Raw genomic sequence first — 16,277 nt, 5'->3', positions numbered from 1 at the left:
ACTGTCTCCTTTACCACTGTTTCCCACCCTCCACATTCTAATGTAGGAGAAAGTGGTTAATGAAATCAAGTATAGCTGGGAGAAGGAAAAGAAGTCACAAAAGAGAAGCTTGAAGGGGTTGATTACAAAGAGGAGGTACAGTGTCTTAAAAACAGGAGCAGGCTGCAGAGGAGGGGGAAAGTGTCATTTATGAGCTGATTGTGAGAATCAAGGCTTAGGTGTATGACTCCAAGCACGTCCCCAGTGTCATGCATTGCGCCTGGTGAGTCTGGGAGCCACAGATCTGTTTTAGCATAAGCTGCTGGGGCCACCTCTTTTTCTTTACCCACAGCTACCCTGAATTCTTGAACAGTTATAAGTAGTTTAGGAGCATGCCATAGCTAGTCATCACTCCAACTTGGGCCCTGTCTCCTACTATCTTCTCTGATAGACACCTCACATAACCTAGCATTAATTACCTCAGTATTAAGTCTGCTCAGGGTTGAAAACCATGCCTATACTCCCTCCCTACTCTCCTCTTCACCCTTCCAATCCCAGATCACCACTGCAGACAGCACTCATCAATCATGATCCTCTTTCCTGCTGATCCTGGACTCAGAATCCTTTGCACACAGTCCCTAGGGAACCACTACAAAATATATTAGAGTTGGCAAGCAAGATCAATTCAATTTGCAATCCTAGGACCCATTCCATTATGTGTTCCATGACTTGTTCAGTGACGACAATTATGACCAAGTCACAATGATGATATCTCCTTTGTTTATGTTATTACAATGAGGAAAACACATTGTGTGCAGCTTCTACCTGTGTCTGAAGGTTACTTGCTTCTTGGCGCAGGTCTTCAAGTTGGGTGGTGTAGGTTTTCAGTTCTTCAGTTGTTGGGTATCTAAAGTTATACATACTCACGCTGGGTAGAATACCCATATTTGTGGAAACCTATTTGACAAAGGAAAACCCTATTAGTGACAGTTTTAGACCGTGCTGATGTTAATTAATTTATTTTTTTATTTTCGAGATGGAGTCTTGCTCTGTCGCCCAGGCTGGAGTGCAGTGGCATGATCTCCTCTCACTGAAACCTCTGTCTCCCATGTTCAAGAGATTCTCCTACCTCAGCCTCCCGAGTAGCTGGGATAACAGGTGCCTGCCACCATGCCCGGCTAATTTTTGTATTTTTAGTAGCGACGGGGCTTTGCCATGTTAGCTAGGCTATTCTCGAACTCGTGACCTCAGGTGATCCACCTGCCTCAGCCTCCCAAAGTGCTGGGATTACAGGCATGAGCCAACATGTCCAGACTGCTGATATTAATTTAAATAGAAAAAGATGCCTTAGCATGCTGTCTTCTGAGCCACTTTCTTGGTGAACATTTTTGTCTATCTTGCCATTTATAAGAAAAAACAATTAAGTTTTAATATTTTGGACAGCTTTGAAAAGTCATGACTAGTTATATTTAGATACTTGAGGGTTCATTTAGATATCAAAATGAGAGGAAAGGCTGGGCTTAGTGGCTTATGCCTATAATCCCAGTACTTTGGGAAGTAGAGGTGGGAGGATTCCTTGAGGCCAGGAGTTCAAGGGAGTTCAAGACCAGCCTGTACCACATAACAAGACACATTCTCTGCAAAAAAAAAAAAAAAAAAAAATTATACAAAAATTTTTAAAGTAGCTGGTCATGGTGCTGCACACCTGTAGTCCTAGCTACTCGGAAGGCTGAGGCAGGAGATCGTTTGAGCCCAGGAGTTCAAAGCTATAATGAGTTTTGGTCATGCCACTGCACTCCACCCTGGGTAACAGCGAGAACCCGTCTCTTTTTTTGAGACGGAGTCTCGCTGTTGTCACCAGGGCTGGAGTGCAATGGCACAATCTCAGCTCACTGCAACCTCTGCCACCCGGGTTCCAGCAATTTTCCTGCCTCAGCCTCCCAAGTAGCTGCGATTACAGGTGCCCACCACCATGGCCAGCTAATTTTTGTATTTTTAGTAGAGATGGGGTTTCACCATGTTGACTAGGCTGGTCTTGAACTCCTGACCTCAGGTGATCCACACGCCTCAGGCTCCCGAAGTGCTGGGATTATAGGCGTGAGCCACTGCACCTAGCTGAGACCTTGTCTCTTAAAAAAAAAAAAAAAAAAAAAGGTGGTGTGTGTGTGTGTGTGTGAAATCATTAATCTTTCAGTTTAGTAATAACAACACTCATGCTACAGGGCTAGCTGCTTACTTACCAGTTTACTTTTGACACAGCCAACTATTAGAAGAGAATTCAAGTCTCTTCTAAGGGATGGGTTTGCATCTTGATTTGTTATTGAAAAGCTAAATAAGTACTGAAAATGAGCTGTGATTTCAGAAGAGTGAATGATTCAGAATTAGCTCCTTTCTCAAATTGGAAAGCTGACAAATAAAATGAAACAGGGTGAGATGGTAGATGACTCTGCTTGGGGAAAGAACTAATACTGAGTGGAGTTCTCCTGTTTGCAAGAGACCTATGTACACGTTACAGTGTAATATGGAGAAACCAAGGTTAAGGGCCAACTGATGAGTTTGATTGAACTTTAATTGGTCAAATAAGGTCCTTAGCAGGAAAGAGGACAGCTGAGAAGTTCCTATCAGACTGGGGAATTGGGAAATCACGGGTAACCTTTGCCCAGGCAATGTGAGTATGTGGTGGAAGGCAGAAGCCTGCCTTGTGCGCAGTGGGGCTGTTTTGCTCACCTGCTCCCTGTCTGGAGAGAGGCAGTAGTGACTGACACAGCAAGCCAGCCTGATAGAGCCTATGACGGCAGTGATAAGGAGGGCCAATCACAGGGAACACCGATTGGCCAGTGCCATCGGCACAGGGGTTGGCACACGGTAGATTTCAAAGAATTTTCTGATGAATGAATGACACTCATTGTAGCACTGTATAGTTTTTAAAGTGTTTTGTTTTTTTGTTTTTTTTTTGAGACGCAGTTTCACTCTCGTTGCCCTGGCTGGAGTGCAATGGCGCGATCTCAGCTCACCGCAACCTCCGCCTCCCAGGTTCAAGCAATTCTCCTGCCTCAGCCTCCCGAGTAGCTGGGATTATAGGCATGCACCACCACGGCCAGCTAATTTTGTATTTTTAGTAGAGACAGGGTTTCTCCATGTTGAGGCTGGTCTTGAACTCCTGACCTCAGGTGATCCACCTGCCTCGGCCTCCCAAAGTGCTGGGATTACAGGCGTGAGCCACCGCGCCTGGCCAAGTGTTTCTTAAAATACGTATTCATTCCTTTATTCATTCAACAAACAGTAACTGAGAGTCTGTGATGTCCTAGGTACCGTGCTTGGCACTCAAATGCAAACCAGGCAGACATGATCTGTCTTTCTTCCCCATCTAATGGGGAATACAGACTATAAACAAACAGGTGGATAGATGTTATAAATAACAGCTCTGATGAGGGAAGCCCTGGGTGCTACAGAAGCACAAAGGAGGGGTTCCTAATGCAGGTTTCCAAGATCAAGAAAATGTATCAGCCAAGTAAAAACTCACTTGGCAACTTTGCTTTCTGGAGAATATACATGTTTATTTAATGAATGCTTGTTGGATTTTCAAAGATAAACAGGCTATTTGCACCACGTAGATACAGACTGACCTGAGGCTCCACAAGCTGAGGGAGTGGGAGCTTTATTTTTGATGAGAGTTCATGATGCAGATATTGCCACTTATCTCCATTTTGGCCCTGGGGTGACAAGATCGAGTCTGGAACGTCATTTTCAGGGCTGGTTGCCTGGTTGCTTTTGAAGAAGAACAAAAGGTGAAGAGGATAATCAACACTAAACATTTTGTATTACATTCACAGTTCTATGAGCAATTTTTAAAAGAAACACTCTTAATTCTCCCAGTCATAAAACCACTGGATGACCAACTCTATTTTTAAATGTTTTACCTTGCAGATGATTCCTGAGTTGTATCTTTATCATGTTGGCAATACTGGGGCCACATTTTCTTAGCATTAAATTCTATGAATTTGATGAAATCTTTCTGTTCCATTGGTTTTAACTCCAGAACCTGTAATTGAATGAGATTCAAATGGTCCAATCCATCAAGCTTTTCGATTAGTACCCATTAGTTTCCTCTGCTGAGATAAATCTAATTTTGAGCCAGTTCCTAAATCATTAATTACTATTTCTCTTTCTTGCATTCCTGTTCTTGTAAACGCTCACTTCCCAAAAACCTATTTAAAATATTCACACAATAACTGTTATTTAAACCTCATACATGGAAAATCATCAAAGACATACAAACACATTTTGAAAAGACAGGCAAAGCAGAGTTGCAACTACAGAAGTTCACCCTGAAGACAGTTGATATAAGATGTAAGTTAATAAAGGAGCAAAGTTATGGTGTCCCCAGTGTTAGCAGCTGAAAGCAAAGCAGATGTTATGGTAAATGCTGAAAACTCTCAGAGTTTCTGCACACACACAAACACCCACATGCCACATTTTGCAGAAATTCCATATAGAAAGCTTTTTTTTTGTTTGTTTGCTTTGCTTTTGGAGACAGGGTCTCACGCTATCACCCCAGGCTAGAGTACAGTGGTGTGATCTTAGCTCGCTGCAACCTCTGCCTCCTGGATTCAAGTGATTCTTGTGCCTCAGCCTCCTGAGTAGCTGGGATTACAGGCTTGCACCACCATGCCTGGCTCATTGTTTTGTATTTTTAGTAGAGCTAGGGTTTCACCATGTTGTCCAGGCTGGTTTCGAACTCCTGACCTCAAATGATCCACCTGCCTCAGCCTCCCAAAGTGCTGGGATTACAGGCATGAGCTACTGTGCCTGGCCTTTTTTTTGGTTTTTGAAACAGGGTCTCGCTATGTTGCCCAGGCTGGCCTCGAACACCTGGCCACAGGTGATCCTCCCACCTCAGCCTCCTAAGTAGCTAGGACTGTAGGTTTGCACCACCTTGCCTGGTTAAAAAGTTATATTCTAGTCCCTACAACTGTTGGGGGCTAGAATTACCTGTTGCTGCTGGAAATCTTTTTGTCTGCTGAATTGTGGCCTTTCAGTTACAATGGATTCCAATTCAGAAAGGTTGACTGGTTGGAGAGCTTCTTGATGCTCTGGCTCTGAGGATTTCTTTAGAATGGTAGGATGCTGCAAAACATTTCATAATGGCAGGCTATTTATTTTTAAAAATAAATTCCACTTTATCTCAATTCTAATAATGGGACTACATAGAAAAATTTTACATGAAATAAATGATGGTATTTTGTTATTTGCTATAATTATATACTATAATTTTTTGTTTTTGTTTTTTGAGACGGAGTTTCGCACTTGTTGCCCAGGCTGGAGTGCAAGGGCATGATCTTGGCTCACTGCAACCTCCACCTCTTGGGTTCAAGGGATTCTCCTGCCTCAGCCCCCAAAGTAGCTTTGATTGCAGTTGTGACGACCACACCCAGCTAATTTTTGTATTTTTAGTAGAGACGGGGTTTCACCATGTTGGCCAGACTGGTCTCAAACTCCTGACCTCAGGTGATCTGCCTGCCTCAGCCTCCCGAAGTGCTGGGATTACAGGCGTGAGCCACCACACCCAGCCTACTATGATTTAATGTACCTATTTCATAACAACTTCAAAAACTACTACATTTGGTGAAGTGATCATCTTACTTCTTCAAGCTAATTCATCCAATGAATTACTAAAAGCAAGAAAATGTATTGCCTTTTTTCTTAAGAACAAATACCAAATAAAAAAGTACCAAAAAGAGAAACAGTATTATAAATTCAAATTTCCCCTATGGCTAAAATACATTTTTTTTAAAAAGAGAGAACATATTAGGATGAAAGGGGAACCATATGGCCTATGTATCTGCAGCCAGTCTTATTTCTGTGAACGTAAATCTCTAAGTAGGAACCACTCATAAGCACATGCATATCTTTTATAGTAAGATCTACTCATAAGATGCACATTTGCATTTATAAACACAGAGTGCTTTTAAAAATCATGAGAACATTTTATATGATACTTTGATTATATATATAAATACTTGCAAATGAATAACAAAGTATCCTGGAAACAGGTTTATGTTTCTGATGTCAAATTTTAGTCACATCTATGAAAGCTTTGTTTTCCAGTCAATTAGAGTCACAAAATTCCTTTATAATACATCCTTCTTTTACGAAGAAGCCTTACACTAGACCTCACTGCCAGCAAGAACACTCAGCTACATTAAACCAACACAAACCAAACCACCACCATCACCAACAACAACCTAGACAGGAAAACTGCAAAGTAGAATGAAATAAAAATAACAAGCCAGTGTACTCATCTACGGTGTTAATGTGTGAAATTCTTTCACACTTAGTACAGTTTCTCTGTAGCTGGTTCATCACTTCCAACCAGAGTTCTCTTCTGGCAGGTCTGCCACATATGTGTATCAAGATGAATGTCCATAGATAGTCATTTTTTACCTGATCTTCACTGTGCTTCTCCTGAAGCATCATCTGGACTTTTTCTAAATTGCACTTCACTGTTTTCAGTTTCAGGGAAAGCGCTTCAGCCTCATGTTGAGTGGCTCCATTATCTCCCAGGCCCTGATCTTTGCAAGTCTCTAACAGAAAGGCAACCTTGTGCTCAATCTCCGTTAGCATAGCCTAGGAAATAAAAGCATTTAATTATTCATAATGTTGTTCTTGAAGAAGTATTGTGCCTGCAAACAAGTTAAGACTTACTCTTTTTACTTAAGTGTATACAAGAAGTCCCAGAAACACAGGATGGAAGAAACCCTGGAAAAACAAAAACTTCCACAGAATTCTTGTACTTTTCAGTAGGGATGCAACCAAACCAATCCCAATTACACATGTCACTCTGTAAAATAATTTAAGTAAATGACTCTATAGTCGCCTTACAAAACATAGCAGAATGTATCCAGCAGAGGATAGTGGTTAAGAACACAGATCTTGGAACTAGACTATCTGGTTTCAGATCCCGGTCCTACCACTTAGTAGATGTGTAAACACAGGCACCTTACTTTAGAGGAGTGTGCCTCTAGTAGTCTGTAAAATGAAGATAATAACCGAACTCACCTCCTAAGATCATTATGAGGAGTGAATGAATTAAATCCAGGTACTTTGGCCAGTGCTTGATACATCTGTGCTTAAAAAGTGCAGATATTCTTATTTTCCCCCTACCTTCCTAATCTTTTTTTTTTTTTCTGAGATGGAGTCTCACTCTGTTGCCCAGGATAGAGTGCAGTGGTGTGATCTCGGCTCACTGCAACCTCCACCTCCCAGGTTCAAGTAATTCTCCTGCCTCAGCCTCCCGAGTAGCTGGGATTACAAGAGTGCACCACCACGCCCAGCTAATTTTTGTATTTTTAGTAGAGATGGGGTTTCGCCATTTTGGCCAGGCTGGTCTCAAAATGGCTGGTCTAAAACTCCTGACCTCGTGATCTGCCCACCTAGGCCTCCCAAAGTGCTGGGATTACAGGCATGAACCACCATGCCTCGCCTACCTTCCTAATCTTTTATGTTGCAATCCAAGCGTGGAGTAGGAATTTAAAAAAGAATTCCACGTAACTGTTTGAAAATTATTTCCCTTGCTCTTTTCCTTCTCTTTCTCAAGCCAAATAAGCCTCCAAACTCTCAGAACACCATAGAAGAAATAATTTGGAACCTGAAATATTTAGTTATCGATACAACCGGCCAATTCACACAAATCTAAAAATATATCAGCTGGATGAAGTAAGTTTCCCAGTAAGTCTCGGTCATTGTATTCCTGCTCAGCAGATCAAGTTTGCCCTCTCCTGGGGCTCAGCAGCCTGCTCGGTCATGCCAGCTGGCTGGGCACTCACGTCAGCAGCAACAGACAAACTCACATTCCAGCACCATGATCATTTGTACTAAAACTCGGTGCATGACTAAGAACAAGTTCCATTCATTGAGCGAATTTAAGGAATTAAAAATTTTCCTTAAGGAAGAACTCTATTCTTAAAACAAAATTGCAAATAATTTATCCTATAACTCCTTCATCCAAGCAAGCTATAACAGGCCCCTTTATCTATGCTTTTACTTTCTGTGGTTTCAGTTACCTGCAGTCAATCAGGGCTCAAAAATATTACATGGAAAATTCCAGAAATAAATAATTCATACATTTTAAATTTTGCACCACCTGAGTAGCGTGATAAAATTGCACACCATCCTGCTCCATCCCGCCCAGGATGTGAATCATCCCTTTGTCCAGCATATTCACACTCCAGCACTCAGCTCATTAGTTACTTAGTAGAGGTTGAGTATACCTAATCTGAAAATCCAAAATCCCAAAATGCTCCAAAACCTGAAACTTTTTATGCGCCATGCCAGAAGTGGAAAATTCCACACCCAACCTCATGTGATGGGTCACAATTGAACTCTGTTTCACGTATAAAATTATTAAAGTTATTATATAAAATAACCTTCAGGATATGTATATGAGGTATAGATAAAACATAAATTGAGGCCTAGCATGGTGGCTCATACCTGTAATCCCAGCACTTCGGGAGGCCGAGGCAGGAGGATCACTTGAGGCCAGGAGTTTGAGACCAGCCTGGGCAACACAGTGAGACCCTGAGTCTACAAAAAACAAAATTAGCCAGGCATGGTGGTGTACGCCTGCAGTCCCAGCTATTCCGGAGATTGGGGCAGGAGGATTGCCTGAGCCCATCAGGTCAAGACTGCAGTGAGCCATGATCATGCTACTGCACTCCAGCCTGGGTAACAGAGCAAGACCCTGTTAACTCTAATATAAATAAAGAAATTAATTAATTAATTTAGTGTTTAGACTTGGGTCCTCTCTCTAAGATATCTCACTATGTATTTGCAAATATTCAAAAATCCCCCCCCAAAAAACCAAATGCAAAATACTTCTAGTTCCAAGCATTTGGGGATAAGGGATACTCACTCTGTAGCCATCTCAGTTGTCAGATCGAAAAAACATAATACACACAGAGTTTGGTACTATCCGCGGTTTCAGGCATCCATTGGGGGTCTTGTAACACAACCCCCACAGACAAAGGTGGGACTACTCTACTTACGTCCTCTATAGATTCTTCTAAGTTTAAACAATATGTACCCATAGATTGTACAGTGGCTATAAACAAAATGTAGCATAATTTTATGCTCTGTTTTTCCCACTTAACTATTACATACTTTTTCATCTGTCTCCACACGTTTCATGATTTTCATTTTAACAGCTACAAGTTGATATCCCATGATTCACTTACCAATTTCCCTCTTGTTACCCCTTTGTTTCTAGTTCTTCACTTTTGTAATCAATGCTTCTATAATTATTTTTCTCATTTGGGATTATTTTCAGAAGGTAAATTAAAAGTAATGGTACTGGCCGGGCACGGTGGCTCATGCCTGTAATCTCGGCACTTTGGGAGGCCAAGGCAGGTGGATCACCTGAGGTCAGGAGTTCGAGATCACCCTGGCCAACATGGGGAAACCGTTTCTACTAAAAATACAAAAATTAGCCAGATGCTGTGGTGCATGCCTGTAATCCCAGCTACTTGGGAGGCTGAGGCAGGAGAATCACTTGAACCCAGGAGGCAGAAGTTGCAGTGTGCCGAGACTGTGCCACTGCACTCCAGCCTGGGTGAGAGCGAGACTTCATCTCAAAAAAAAAGTAATGGTACTTTTAACTCAAAGAAGATGAACAGCTTATATGTTGACAACTGACCTCCCAAAACATTGAGCCAATTAGATAGAACTACCAGACATTAGAGTATCTATTTTTCCAGAATGATATATATTTTTTAATATAATGTGACAGCTGTTTTAATTTATGTCTTTAATAATCAAGATTAAACAATTCTCAAATATTACATTACTAAGCATAATCCTCCCTCCCTCTCTCCCTCCCTTCTTTCCTTTCTCTTTTTTTGACAGTGTCTTACTCTCTTGCCCAGGCTGGAATGCAGTGGTGCAATCATAGCTCACTGCAGCCTTGAATTCTTGGGCTTAAGAGATATTAGTGCCTCAGCCTCCCAGGTAGCTGGGACTACAGATACACACCACCATGCCCAGCTAGTTTATTAATTTTTTTAAAAATTATTTTGTAGAGACAAGGTGTAACTATGTTGCCCAGGCTGGTCTCAAACTCCTGGCCTCAAGCAATCCACCCGCCTTGGCCTCCCAAAGTGCTGGGATTACAGGCGTGAGCCACCACTCCTGGTCCATAATCTTCACTGAACTGTTTGCTCCTGTCCTTTGGCCATTTTTCCACTGGAATTTTGTGTTTTTACAGACCACTTTAAGGTTTTTATATGTTTCAATAATAACTTTATTGTGTTATGTTATATAAATGAGCCAAAGATGCCTTTGTATGTTGGCCCCATGTGGTTTTTCTTCAAAGCAGGTCAGAAGCAGTAAGTTCAAAAAGTGCCAGCACCAGACTCAAATTTTTACACATTTGACGGCTTTAAATGCAGCCCAAATAAGCATATTTTAATCCATTCAGAGCCTGTCTGCTTTGCATACCCCTGAAAACTGCACCCAACATCTGCCAGCCACGGATAAGACTAACCCCAGGCTATAAAAAAATCCCAAGCCTCTGCTGCCCTTCGGCGCTCTCTGACCCAGAGACCCTCCACTGTGCTGAGACATCGCTAGACACATAAGTTCCCTCTCCGTTTCTCCTCTCCCCTGGGAGTTCCCTTGCCTTCCTCCCGCTCTGGGTGGTGGCCTGACCCCCAGTCTATGCCTTAGCCTCTGGAAGGTCTCCTGCAGTAAAGAGCTTCCCTGTCTCTCACGATCATTATCTTGCCAAAATGCTGCCCAAATAAAGCTTGTTGGGTGCAACTGCCACCTGGTAGTCATGTCTTTTCCTTGAGCAGCCTGGAAATCCTTGAACTCACTACAAGTGGCAGTGAAGATGGGATTCTGGTGATAATCAAGGAGTTGGCATAGGGTCTACCCAGTCAGTAGATAACAGTTGGCAAATCAATCCTGAATGGCCTTAAGTGGGTGGGACTCAAAATCTGGACTGCCTCGAGTTGAGTTTAGCATAGCATTGCTCTGTGCTGTATGATACTCTATGGCATTCACAAGCTCCCCTGGGCCTCATCAGCCAGGCCAAGCGGCAGTGCCAGTATCTGAGTGAACCTATCCCTTTAGAACTGACTTTTGGGCTGGGCGTGATAGCTCACGCCTGTAATCCAGCACTTTGGGAGGCTGACGTGGGTGGATCGCTTGAGCCCAGGAGTTCGAGACCAGCCTGGGCAATATAGTGAGACCTCTCATCTCTACAAAAAAATACAAAAAGTAGCCGGGTGTGGTGGTGCAGGGCTGTAGTCCCAGCTACCCAGGAAGCTGAGGTGGGAGGATCACCTGAGCCCAGGAAGTCGAGGCTGCAATGAGCTATGATTGCTCCACTGCACTCCAGCTTGGGTGACAGGGTGAGACCCCGAAAAAAAAAAAAAAAGAACTGACTTTTGAGATCAGAGGTGCCGAGCTGCACAGAAAAGGAGGCTGGCCTGTCTGTCTGGTTCCTGGATGTTGTTAAGACTATGGGCTTACATAGAAGGGGAGAATGCACAACTGTGGATCAAAGGCAGGCTTCCCACAACAACAAAACAGGCTACAGCAGGAAACGCTCCCTGTGGCAGGGCTAGTGATATGCGAACTCTGAGACAAGAGGATGTCTTCATCCTGGCAGACAAGCCCATATGATAAAGACAAGTCTGGTCTCCTAAGTGCAGCTGGGAGAGAGGCCTTTGCAAGCAGCTCGCGTGCCCCTGCTCTTGTGACACTCGATTATGCTGTTGCAATGTCATCATTCTAGCCTCTCCCTGGAGGGATTAGAAACCCCAACCTTCGGGCTGAGCCGGCAAGCTTTACTCAGAGCGACTAGCGGCAAGGAAGTTTATATCCCTGCCCCTGCCAGGCAAAACCCAGGGCATTCCTAGTAAAATGGTTGCAAAGCCCTTTTATGCTGTATCTTCAATTTTGCAAATTAATACTTTTGGTTTCATTTATGATGAATGAATATTCTAATTACTTACTAAAAATGAATAAAATAATAGCATTTACTGAGCACTTGTTATATACTTTATATACCTATTTAATCCTGACAAAAATCCTATGAGATAACTTTATATCCTATGACACTGCTTTAAATACCTTATTTAAATCCTACGACACTACTTTAAATACCTTATTTAATCCTGACAAAAATCCTATAAGATAACCTACTATATAAGGAAAATGAGGCTGAGAAGTTCACTTCCTGAAGTTCACAGCTAATGTGACAGAGCTGGATTTAGACTCCTAGATTCTGAACACTACTGTACCCTCAAATAAGATAGTTCCATAAAGCATTTCAAAGAATTACCCTGAGAACTAAAAGCTGAGGCCAAGATAAATGTAAGGGTCAGAATAACAGAAAGAAAAACAGTGTTGCTTTAAGAGAAATTCACCCAATCTTGGCAGATGATTGGTAGAGAGGCAAACCATGAACTCTGACTTCTCAGTCTTACCTGGCACCCTACCAGCTGCTGTTCCAGCACCTGCTGCATGTCTGAGTTTAATGTTTCCGGCTCAACTGCCACGTTGGCTTGTTGCAGCCACAGCTCCAGCTCGGCCACCTGGGTCTGGCAGGCATGCAGGACTTCTGCGGGCTCCGGCCTAGTTTTCTCCACCCTGGGCTCCAAACCTCCTTGCGCGTCAGAAGAGTCCAGAGTGTCAGCCTCAATAGGAGGTGTGGTGCCCTAAGAGAAATCCAAAGATAAGCCAGGGAGTCCAAAGTTTTCAGACTTGGGCCTGCAAAGACCTGGGAACCTGCAACATTTCCCCAGTTAAAAGAAACAAAATCAGGACAGAAGAAGGAAGAAAGAAAAGAGAAATGCACCTCCACACTCATAGCAACAATCACGTGACCTGGTGCCACAGGTTTCCAAGCAGCCGATCTGCGAGTAAGCAGGTACAGTATTCCCGGGCACAGAGGACGCAAATAGGCTCACAGTTCACTACCCGGTGAGCCCCCAGGAGACAGGTGAGAATGTGAGTGACAGGGTGTGTGTGTGTCCAAAACATTTAAGGGAATTGGCCAGTGTTTAGCGTTACGTGACACATGATTAAGCAATGCTTACATTGCTGCACACTCTATTCCAACAGAAAAACAAAACAAAACAGAACACGATCTTTATATCCCAGCAGGGATACAATAAAATATACCACATAATTTTAACTTAACATCTTCTCAAATAGTTAGAATATAAAAATTTTAGCTTTTTAAAAACATACATGGTATTACTTATCTAAATTTTTCCCTAATAAAAACAGCTTGAGTCAAGTAATGAACTTCAGTGGGGTAACCTGGAAACTTTTTTCCTATTCCTCAGAAGGAATCCCTAAAATACCTTCCTTCCCCTTCTGCATACTCGAATATGATTGAGTTAAGGACTAGATGCTCATAGTATAAAGAAAGTGTGGTGTGTTCTTTTTACATTGAAATAACTGGGTTGTTTATCAACTAATTGGAAAAATTTCTCCCAGATACCAAATGAAAGTATTCCAGTAATTATATATTAGATATGTTCAACCTGGAGGCAAAAGATAATTGGATAGAGAGATGTATTTACCTCCCACTGTATTACCTATCCTTCCTCAGAATATGGAAAAAGTAGTATCGATACTTCTAGAGAAATTCCTTTAGGAATAAGGATTTGTGTTTTGCTGTATAAACGTTTTGCTCTCAAAAAATATTTTATTGATTATGATAAAATACAATGTTTTCTATAAGACTTTGTTAACGTGTTAGCATCTAATAATAAAATGTAATTCTAGCCAAGTGACAAACTTTGAATGGGAATCAATTGCAAATATATACCCTAACTCAAATGCACATTCTTCAATGTTTACGGAATTTTGTTTAGACATAGAACTTTCAGTGTAAAAGAGCGAACAAAATTGGTAGGTGGTAACAAACACGTGCCAGGCATGAGAATGCTCTTCATTTTCATGCACACTGATGAGTATTATGAAAGCTGGTCTGGCACAAGTGTCTTGGGTTGTACTTTTTACCTTTCACCATCTATTATCTTCACATACATGTGCTGTTTTCTGCCAAAATGCCATTTCTTCCCTGCCTTCATTAATCTATTATTATAATTTTCTTCAAGAATCTTGAAAACCTTCTCAAGGCAACTTTTCCTTGTGTTGTGCTTTTTCTGAACTTCATATATAGTCAAGTCTATGCTTGGATTCAACTGTTTTAATTTTCTTTTTTAATCCTGACATTTTTTTTTTCTTCTTGAGAAGAGTCTCCCTCTGTCACCCAGGCTGGAGTACAGTGGCATGATCTCGGCTCACTGCAACCTCCGCCTCCCAGGTTCAAGTGATTCTCCTGTCTTGGCCTCCCAAGGAACTGGGATTATGAGCACACACCACCATACCTGGCTAATTTTGTATTTTTAGTAGAGGCAGGGTTTTGTCATGTTGGCCAGGCTGGTCTTGAACTCCTGGCCTCAAGTGATCCACCCGCCTAGACCTCCCAAAGTGCTGGGATTACAGGCATAAGCCACAGCACCTGGCCCTGATTTTTTTTTAAAAAAAGCAACAGTTGTGTGATTTTGCTTCCAGACTTCCAGATATCAATTTCTAGTCATCTGATTAATTCCCTTCTAGTTTTCAGATATTGCTATATCTAGTTTTCAGATATTGCTATAGACAAAGATTTTGGAATTCCCTTTCCTTTTTTTGCCACTTGAGAGAACAATCTATTAATATTAATTAATCTAAGACAATCTATTAATATTAATTAATCTGTAATCACAGATTTACCACCTGCCTTCATTATTTATTCAAAAATTTTATTTGAGCACCTGTTATATGCCACGCACATTTTTTTTTTTTGAGATGGGGTCTTGCCATGTTGCCCAAGTGGGTCTCTAACTTCTGGGCTCAGGTGATCCTCTTGCCTCGGCCTCTCAAAGTGCTGGGATTACAGGCATGAGCCACCACACCCAGCCCTCCACACACTTTTTTTAATGACAGTATTGAGTTTCTCTGCTTTCTCATGAACTCACCAAATTAATGAGGAAATAAGCAAGCTGCATGACTAATCGGGGTTTTATTTGCTAGTTATTTGAACCTGAAAAGAATCCAAAGGGGAAGAGAAGACAAAAAGAATATTTCCAACCACAGAGCTTCAAGAGCTGAGGGCGGCCTGAGGAACCCACTAGAGATCAGTTCACCCACCTCTTCTTAAAGTCTAAGAAATCCAAGTGCACAGAATGTTCAATCAGCCCACATGCCTCCCTTTTTACCATGTTGCTTCTGAGAAGCACCCAAGTTACTTACCCAAGGTCACACAGCTCTGTGATCTTTTAATTCAGAGTTCCCTGGTTTTTTACACAGTAGCATCCCTGTAAAATACCTTCTCTATATGATAGCCCCAAATTCTAAAAGCAAAACTTATTTAAATGGATGTTTTATAATTGTACACTTTGGGGGGGGGGTAAAAAGTATTACTATAAGTATTTCTTATTAAATAAATATGTCTTCTCTAAAGCATAACTGTAAATTAATAATAGCTAGCCTTTATTGGGCTCTTACCATGAGCAGGCACTGTATGGTCACACAACTAGTAAACAGAATCAAAAGCAATTCCTGCTTTCACTACACTTTGGAATCTACAAGTCCACATTCTTGACATAATTTCACCAACCTTTTAGTATCCAAGTTAACTTTTCAGTTGGTGAATCACATTGCTTCACTTCTGCATCAACACATCACTGATCTAAGTAATCAGTGAAGTAATCAGTAATCAGTAAAAAAAACTGCAGTTAAAATGCAAGTTGATTTTCTGGCTATTGCTACATTTCATGCCAAAATAGCAAACCTTTACATTTTCTCCTTATTATTTCAGTCAATTCTACAAATACCTGCATATCTCCCCCACTGCTTATGAAATGTAAAACTGCATACCTAAAGTACAGTACCTAACTGCACATGAATAAATGAAAAGCATGCCCCTAGAATGGCATGGTGGTGGTTTACTCTGAGGTCATGCCTAGCTTGATTTCACATTTTCACAGTTTTCTATACTAAATATTTATCCTTGGTTGTAATACGGGTCAAGAACGACTCAGAATTTTACTAAAAATTATGCAATTATCATTTGGTCAATACACTTAACCTCTGAAACAAAAGGTTTGTTGAGGCTGATAGAAGGCTGATGACATTGGCTGCCTGGTTTCTGCAGAGTCCCCACTTTCCTTCTCATTAGTGATGTGCTGTGCCAATGAGACGGAAATGACTAAAAGGCAGGAAGACAGTCACCAAGA

At 41.7% G+C, this 16,277-nt stretch overlaps 1 protein-coding gene across 9 annotated transcripts in view; it reads right to left on the bottom strand.

Moving 5' to 3' along the window:
- Positions 1-16,277, bottom strand: part of SYNE2 (spectrin repeat containing nuclear envelope protein 2) — a 368,901-nt gene that overhangs the window by 97,986 nt on the left and 254,638 nt on the right. For all 9 annotated transcript variants that reach the window (XM_034937677.4, XM_034937678.4, XM_034937679.4 and 6 more), the window contains exons 66-71: positions 12,468-12,698; positions 6,424-6,606; positions 4,972-5,106; positions 3,900-4,021; positions 3,606-3,747; positions 805-936 (exon numbers count right to left, since the gene is read on the bottom strand). In XM_034937677.4, coding sequence (XP_034793568.1) covers positions 805-936; positions 3,606-3,747; positions 3,900-4,021; positions 4,972-5,106; positions 6,424-6,606; positions 12,468-12,698 — 945 coding nt within the window. The remainder of the gene's footprint in view (positions 1-804; positions 937-3,605; positions 3,748-3,899; positions 4,022-4,971; positions 5,107-6,423; positions 6,607-12,467; positions 12,699-16,277) is intronic.

Source organism: Pan paniscus, chromosome 15, assembly GCF_029289425.2.
Source record: "Pan paniscus chromosome 15, NHGRI_mPanPan1-v2.0_pri, whole genome shotgun sequence".
Classification (NCBI taxonomy): Eukaryota; Metazoa; Chordata; class Mammalia; order Primates; family Hominidae; genus Pan; species Pan paniscus.
This window is presented reverse-complemented; position numbering and strand designations above follow the sequence as displayed.